This window comes from Arachis ipaensis, chromosome B9, assembly GCF_059453495.1.
Source record: "Arachis ipaensis isolate K30076 ecotype BB chromosome B9, ASM5945349v1, whole genome shotgun sequence".
In the NCBI taxonomy this organism is placed as follows: Eukaryota; Viridiplantae; Streptophyta; class Magnoliopsida; order Fabales; family Fabaceae; genus Arachis; species Arachis ipaensis.
This window is the reverse complement of record NC_142444.1, coordinates 6,133,564-6,141,451: the sequence shown is the minus strand read 5'-3', so window position 1 is coordinate 6,141,451 and position 7,888 is coordinate 6,133,564. Positions and strand designations below refer to the sequence as shown.

Below are 7,888 nucleotides of genomic sequence, written 5' to 3'. Positions count from 1 at the left end.
TGCATCTGGTTTGAATGTTTGACTTTCTTTTGTTTATGAGTTGATATCAATACTCAAGGTGCTTTGATGAATTTTTTTCAATGGTTTGATTTTGTGGAATAAAATATTATAATTTAATTTATATATTCTCACGTTAAGTTGGGATCATTCCGCGTGGCTTTGATATTTTGCCACTAGAACTCATGCTTTTTTTTTTTTTTTTTCTGTTTTTGAAATGTTATTTTAACACAATCGGTTTCTTTATAATTTAATTGCAATTTTTAAGCTATTTATTCCATGCACATGCTCGCATGCAAAATTGCAAATTTGTCGGGCTGGCCGTGTGAAAGCTTTTTTAATTTTTTTTACACACGTGTTTGAATTATTGAGTTGTATAATACAGTTATCAAATACGAACTAACATTTTTTACATCCTTTTTAGTAAGGGTAATGCTATAGAATCGAGTTATGCTATATGTATACTAAAATTAGTCATTAAAATTATCTATTAGTATAAAATATATGTTGGAATATAAATACATATTGAAAATAAATTAAACCACATATATTTTTATATAAAAATATATTGATGGCTAATTTTAATAGTTGATTTTTGTGTATAAATAGCATTTTTTTACAGAGCCATATAATTTATTTTGAAGACTTACATAGAATTGTCTTCGTATGAAATTAATAGTTAAAAATTGTTAGATAATAATTTAGTTAAATTTGTTAAATCATCTGATAATTTTCAAATACCAACTTCACATAAAAATAACTATATGCAAATTTTTACCATAATTTATTATTTTTATTCAACAGATAATCAACAGTAATATTTAAAAGTATAAACTATATATATATATATATATATATATATATATATATATAGACTACTAACTGAAAATATTGATTAATATTGATAGAGGTTATGAGAACCAGTTGAGTCAGTTAGCGATTAGTTAATAGCATTTAGCTAAATTCTGTTAGTTGCCATCTGTCCTTACACCTCACTACACTATATATATAGTGCACTATATAATGAACAGTTCAGTTAGTTCAGATTCAACTAATTCAGTTTAACAAACCCTTCTCTAGAAACTTCTCCTCTCTTTTCTCAATCCCCAAACTCTTTTTCTCAGTTTCTATCGTTCTTCTTGAATTCATTCCTCCTTCAATTCTTCTCTGTCTAAATCTGATACCTTTTATGTTATCAGAGCTTAACGATTGTTCTGCTTCCATGGCTGCGGAACCCCAGAACAGTCACAGCTCAATCTCTCAGGCACCAATGCCCCCAAGCTTCACGTCTTCCCCAATTTCGATGAAATTGGATGAGGACAACTTTCTGCAATGGAAGGACCAGGCGGAATCAACCATTGAAGGCCACGACCTGCTTCACCACATCACTGGAGAAAGGATTCCAACGCGATTCTTACCTTCAGGAGAAACAAATCCTAGATATGCAGTGTGGAAAAGACAAGACTCGCTGCTAAAGTCGTGGTTGCTGGCTTTAATGACCAAGCCATTCACAACTCGAATGGTTGGGTGCGTATACGCATATGAGGTATGGAAAAGACTCGATGATCATTTCTCTTCTCAGATTAGGGCAAAAATAATGCAATTAAAACATAAGTTGAGTAGCATCAAGATAGGAAACTCTGTGAATGAGTATGTGTTTGCCCTGAAAAGCACAATAGATGCACTAGCCTCTGTTGGTGAACCAATGCGTGAAAGTGACCATGTAAATGCAATACTAAATAGTTTGACAGAAGAATATGCAAATGTAATCACGTCTGTAGTTGCAAGACCAGTAAGCATATCGGTAGGTGAACTAGAAGCGTTACTCCTGACTCATGAGAGTATTCTAGAAAGATTCAGGAAACCTGAGTCCTTTATCCAAGCAAATTTGGCCCAGCACACACAAGGATATAACATAAGAGGAGGCTCTAGAGGAGGAGACTACAGAAACAGAGGAGGAAGGTCAATAAGAAGTGGCAGGTTTGGAACTGGTCAATTTCAGAACAGAAATGTTGAAAGTGGACAAGGCAACAATTCAAGATTTGAAGAAAGGTTCCAAAATGATAACTCAAGATTCATGAATAACAGTGCAAGATCAAGTGAAAGGCCAATTTGCCAAGTGTGTGACAAAATTGGACATACAGCCAAAACCTGCTGGTATAGGTATGAAAGAGATGACAACCCAAGGTCCCAATATGCTGCTCAGAACTCCAGCAACAATTCGACTCCTCAAGCACTCCTAGCTACTCCCTCAACAGCCTATGATCCAAATTGGTATCCGGACTCAGGTGCAACACACCACATGACTTCAGACGAGCAGGACTTGACAGAAGGAGTGATGTATGAAGGATCTGATCAAGTAATAGTAGGAAACGGCTCAGGTTTGCACATCAACCTAATTGAAAAATCTAGCTTTAAAACTGATTTGAGCATTAGAGAGTTCCTATTACAAAAACTTTTGCATGTGCCTAATATTACCAAAAACTTACTTAGTGTGTATCAATTTTTCTGTGAAAATGAAGTATTTTTTGAATTTTATGCTGATGGCTGTTATGTCAAAACTCAGGAAACTAAGGAGATTGTCATTCATGGCAAAGTTGACAAAGGGATGTATAAGTTTGTCAACCTCACCCCCTTCACCCCCAAAAGCTGCCCATGTCTCTATAATGTCCAGTACAGATAACTTTCAGTTATGGCACAATAGACTAGGTCATCCCTCAAATAATGTCGTTTAAACAGTTTTACAATCCTGTAATCTTCCTTTCAATATCAATAAAGCAGTGTGTCCAGCTTGCTGCATTGGCAAGTCACATCAGCTACCTTTTTCAATTTCTCATACTAAATATATTGAACCACTTCAGCTTGTGTACTCTGACATATGGGGTCCTGCCCCTATGCCTGATTCTAATAGAAATTTTTATTTTGTCAACTTTATTGATGCCTACTTTAAGTTCACTTGGCTCTATCTGCTCAAAATCAGGTCCCAACTTAAATCAGTCTTTAAAGCTTTCCAAAATATGGTTGAATTACAATTAAATAGGAAAATTAAAATGCTACAAACGAATAATGCTGCTGAATATGTAAGCTTATCTAAAGAATTGCAGGGTCAAGGCTTAATTCACAGGTTCTCTTGTCCACATATACATTAGCAGAACGGCAATGCAGAAAGAAAACATCGACATGTTGTAGAGAAAGGCTTGTCTATGCTGGATGGAGCTGGAATGCGAACTCGATTATAGAGAGAAGCATTCACCTCTGCTGCTAACCTCATTAACCAATTGCCAACACCTACACTAGAAAACAAGCCCCCAGTTGAAAAGCTATTTGGAAAGAAACCTGACTACACCAGCTTTCGAGTCTTTGGCTGCCTATGCTTTCCTCACTTAAGGCCTTACAACAAGAATAAGTTAGAATTCAGATCCTCCCCCTGTGTCTTTACTGGTTACAGCCCACTTTACAAAGGGTACAGGTGCTTAACCCCTGGTGGTAAAACCATAATCACAAGGAATGTTGTGTTCGATGAAAGAAAATTTCCTTTTAAAGATGGCAAATTCCTACATGAAGACTCCAATCCTCCCCTACTAGCCCTGCAGCAATTCCCTACAATCCCAATTGTTTATGCTCATAAGCCTTCACCAGTTCCCTCACTCACACAAAGACAACCCAACACTTTTTCTTCTTCCCCCCTTACTTCTGCTACAACATCCACTGCCTCTCACGAACCTTCAGGCGCCCAATTTCCAACCTCACCAGCTATTAATGACAACAGTCAGTCCATTCCATCCACTCAACAACCCTTCCTGTCCACCCAGTCAGCAGCACCCTCAAACATCCCAATACCAATTCCAATTTCTGATATAGAAATCCTTCTACTAGCAGAACCTGCACCTCCTACCACGACCTCCTCAACTAACACACACTCAATGATCACAAGAAGCAAGTCTAACTGCCTTAGACCAAGGGCTTTTCATGTCTCAGTAGAACCTAGATCAGTCAAAGATGCAATGGCTCATCCACAATGGAAAGAAGCAATAGACCTTGAATACAATGCTCTCATGAAGAATCAAACCTGGAAGCTTGTTCCACTTCCCAAAGGTAGAGAGGCAATTGGGAGCAAATGGGTGTATCGGGTGAAGTACAATGCTGATGGGACACTACATAAATATAAGGCAAGATTAGTGGCTCAGGAATTTTCTCAAAGGCCGGGCTTCGATTTCACTGAAACATACAGTCTAGTTGTAAAGCCTACTTCTATTCGGATAGTCTTGACTGCAGCATTACATATGGCTGGAACATTAGGCAATTGGATGTTAATAATGCCTTCCTCCATGGAGATTTAGGTGAAGAGGTATACATGAAGCAACCTCAAGGATATTCTGTAGGTAATGGCAATCTGGTCTGTAAACTAACAAAGGCTTTATACGGACAAAAGCAGGCTCCCTGTGCCTAGTACTATAAATTGTCTACAGCACTGAGACATTTTGGTTTCACAACAACCAAGTCAGATGTGTTTGTATTTACCAGGTTCTCCAAAGAAGGCAACATCTTTGTCTTGGTATATGTAGATGACATCATCATTACAGGCAGCTCTAGCTCTGCCATAACTCAGTTAATCGAACAGTTGAATGCCAAATTTGCCTTGAAAGACATGGGAGAACTTCATTACTTCCTGGGGATTCATGTTGCAAAAACTAAATAAGGGAGCCTGATTCTGTCACAAGAAAAGTATGTTGGAGATCTTCTTGCTAAAGCTGGCATGACCGGGTGCAAACCCTGCACTACACCACTACCAGGGGCGGAGCTAGGCTAACTATTTAGGGGGGCGGTGTTATATTTTATATTACTATTTCTATTGATAAAATTTAAAAAAAATAAATATATAATCTCAATCAAAATAAGACAATAATATATAAAAATTACTACTTACAGTTTTGTATCATGAAAATGCTATTCGACGTTTTTTTCTATTTTCAAAATCATCTATAATTGAATTTGTGTCAAAAATAGCTGCTAATTCTTTTTCTATATAGATGACCAAATTGTCTGCAAGAAATTCATCAGCCATCTTACTTCGGAGTCTTGTCTTAACAATTTTCATTGCTAAAAAAGCTCTTTCTGTTGTTGCTGTAGACACTGGTAGAGTCAAAACAAGACGTATTAATCTATCAACCATGTGATAAGTTCTTGATTTTCCCGTTTCTTGCAACTTGTTGCACAATTCCGAAAGTGTACCAATGCCTTTCAAATGATTTGGTATATCATACTGATAATGTTGCAACTGAGATTTCAAAATATTTAGCTCATTAGAAGGAAAGTCAAGGGGATAAAACTTCTCTGCTAACTTGCTGATTTCTTCAATATTGAATGATTTGAAATTGTCCTTAGGATCCAAAGCACAACTCAAAGTCAAAAGCTCTATTGTTTGCTCATTAAATCTACTATTCAACTCTTGTATTTGAGAGTCAATTGTTGCCAAGAATACATCTATTCGATAATGATGCTCAACTGTCACACTTGGTTGACGAGATCGACCTCTTCCAAAAACATATTGTGCACTCATATTAGGGACTTCAATTTCATGTTTTTCACAAAAATCTTTAACATTTGCAAGAAAATTGCACCATCTACCATCTCTTAATTGTTGAAGAAGTAACTTTGATGTAGAAACAATATGCATTGCATTAAGAATATCTTGAGATTGTTGTTGCAGTGTGAAGGTTGTGGTAGGCTTAGAGAAGGGGAGGTTGAATCTATGCCTTCCTTTTAATTGCTGTTGTTACCCTTTTAAAACAGATTTGCAATTCTGATTCTGTTTTAACTTAGCAGCGGAAATTTATGAGACAATTTATTTTTGTCTCATGAATATCAGAAAATAGAACACAGCAGAGAAGAGAAAAGCTAACACCAGCATGTATCCTGGTTCGGTTGCCTTGTGCTATGCAACCTACATCCAGTCTCCTCCACAACTATGGAAGAATTTCACTATAGTTAACAGTATTACATACACCAATAACACAGGATTGACCCAATCCTTTCACACTCAAGTTCTAACCTAACTTGACATTGGCTATGCTAATACCTAACTATACCTCTTAGTGCTAACCCAACTAAGAAAGGGATACCTCACAGGTACAAGATACAAGACATAAACACACCTAAAGAAATCTGAAAATAACTCTAGGATTTTCTCTCAAGTGTTTCACTCAGCCTTTTTCCACTCATGGCTTTTACTTGAGTTTTCTCACAATGCCTTTTCTCACTAGGAATTACAGAATGATAAACATTGAAAAGAACATTACAATCAGTAAAACATGAAGGAGATTGACTTCATCAACAGCCTCTGTGATATGCGAAAAACCAGATTAGCAAGCCTCTGATTCAGTTCTTCATACTGGCGGAATGCACCTTTGATTAGGTTACACTGTCCAGTTAGTTGAACTTCTTCAAAGAGCTCTCTCAGAACAATAACCTCTATTCACTGGTTTTCTCTCCTTGCTTTCTGAATGAACAGCAAGCTTCTTTTATCTCCTTGCATGTGGCTGAGTTCTTCTTCCAAGGTCAACACCTTGAGCCTTGAGCTTCAACAACTCACAGATTCACTTTTTCACCTTAATCCTCAGAGAAGAAACTTTCCCTCTGACTTTCTCATTTTGACCGAAAGCCACAAAACAGTAACCATGGAAATCTTCTCATGGTCAACCAAATCTGAACCATAGAAATGCAACTTGGTCCCCAAGAATCTCTTGTGACCGTGGATTTGTAGCAGTGAAGAACAGATATCAACTTTCCCTTGAAAGCCATTTTCGGATAGTGCAGAGAGTTGGGAAGAGGGGATGAAGATCTGATGCATGCAAGATGAGATGGATTACCTTTATCCTAAGCTTGATTTGGATTAGATTTTCTGCTTTAGCTTCTGTGCTTCAAGTTTAGTTTTTCTCTTTCTTGCTTCTTTGGTTACTGGCTTATGGAGGAAGCTTTTCTTCTCTTTCTCTTTCTTACTTTACTGAAGTCTTGATGTGACTTGATTAGAGAGGAAAAGGAACGTTGCTTTTGGTTAAGCAAAAGAGAGGGATTTTCATTTCTGAAACCAGATCGGGCTTGGATCGGGTATTGGTATGCTTGGCCCGATTTAATTTCTTTGGTTTCTTTCTTTGCTTTTTGCTTGGGCTCTTTATTTTGCTTTCAGCCCAATACTCTTTGCTGATTGCTTTTTATTCCATTTGGGCTATTAACATTTGGCCTGCAACAATAAACAATTAGTTAATAAGTAAATATAATTAATCAACACTAATTATTTATTTTGCTCAAAAATAATGTTTGTCATCACTAATTAATTTAGTTAATTTCTTAACTCAACAATCTCCCCCTTGATGACAAACATGATTTAAGCAATAATCAAAAGGAAATGAGTTTGAGTCAGGTTTAGAAAACTCCCTTTGAATTTTGTCATTTGCTTTTATGTTGCTCCCCCTTTCCTTTTCAAGGTTAGCTCCCCCTGAATTTATGCTCTTCTCTTCTTTCCTGTTTACATATACTTATATGGAACTAAACAGATGCTATGTACCAACTAAAAGTATAGCAAACAGTGATAGTTTAAATGTCCAAAATAGAGCTTTAATACATCAGGGTCAGAATCAGATAGCAACATATCATAATCAGCCAACATCAAGCTATTACCATCAGTAAACAGATTCAGCATGTGAGAACAAGTATTAATGCAGCAAAGATTATTCAACATGCAAACTCAAGTATGGATGCAGTAAAAATCCCAAAAAAATACTAGGGTCCTATTGCTATTACTCCCCCTTTTGTCATCAAGGGCGGACAATAAACAAGATCAACAAAAGCAAAGTCTTGTATCCTGCAGAAAAGAGTTAGAGCAGATTTCAAA

General features: G+C 36.7%; 2 protein-coding genes across 2 annotated transcripts; one reads left to right on the top strand and one right to left on the bottom strand.

Moving 5' to 3' along the window:
- Window positions 1–1,219: 1,219 nt before the first annotated feature.
- LOC148543603 (uncharacterized) lies at window positions 1,220–4,337 on the top strand. The gene is made up of 3 exons (XM_088498592.1): window positions 1,220–2,378; window positions 3,102–3,121; window positions 3,237–4,337. Exons 1-3 carry the CDS (start codon window positions 1,220–1,222, stop codon window positions 4,335–4,337), a joined length of 2,280 nt encoding a protein of 759 aa, XP_088354718.1.
- Window positions 4,338–4,933: 596 nt separating this feature from the next.
- Window positions 4,934–5,674, bottom strand: LOC107614757 (uncharacterized). Its single transcript, XM_016316895.1, has one exon. It carries the CDS (start codon window positions 5,672–5,674, stop codon window positions 4,934–4,936), a length of 741 nt encoding a protein of 246 aa, XP_016172381.1.
- Between the last annotated feature and the right edge of the window lie 2,214 nt (window positions 5,675–7,888).

Excerpts from the sequence above, each read along its gene's own strand:
- LOC107614757 (XM_016316895.1), bottom strand. The coding sequence starts at position 5,674 with ATGCATATTGTTTCTACATCAAAGTTACTTCTTCAACAATTAAGAGAT.
- LOC148543603 (XM_088498592.1), top strand. The coding sequence starts at position 1,220 with ATGGCTGCGGAACCCCAGAACAGTCACAGCTCAATCTCTCAGGCACCA. Across the intron at positions 2,379-3,101 it reads AATAGTAGGAAACGGCTCAG|GGTCAAGGCTTAATTCACAG; the intron begins GTTTGCACATCA and ends AAAGAATTGCAG. Across the intron at positions 3,122-3,236 it reads GGTCAAGGCTTAATTCACAG|AGAGAAGCATTCACCTCTGC; the intron begins GTTCTCTTGTCC and ends ACTCGATTATAG.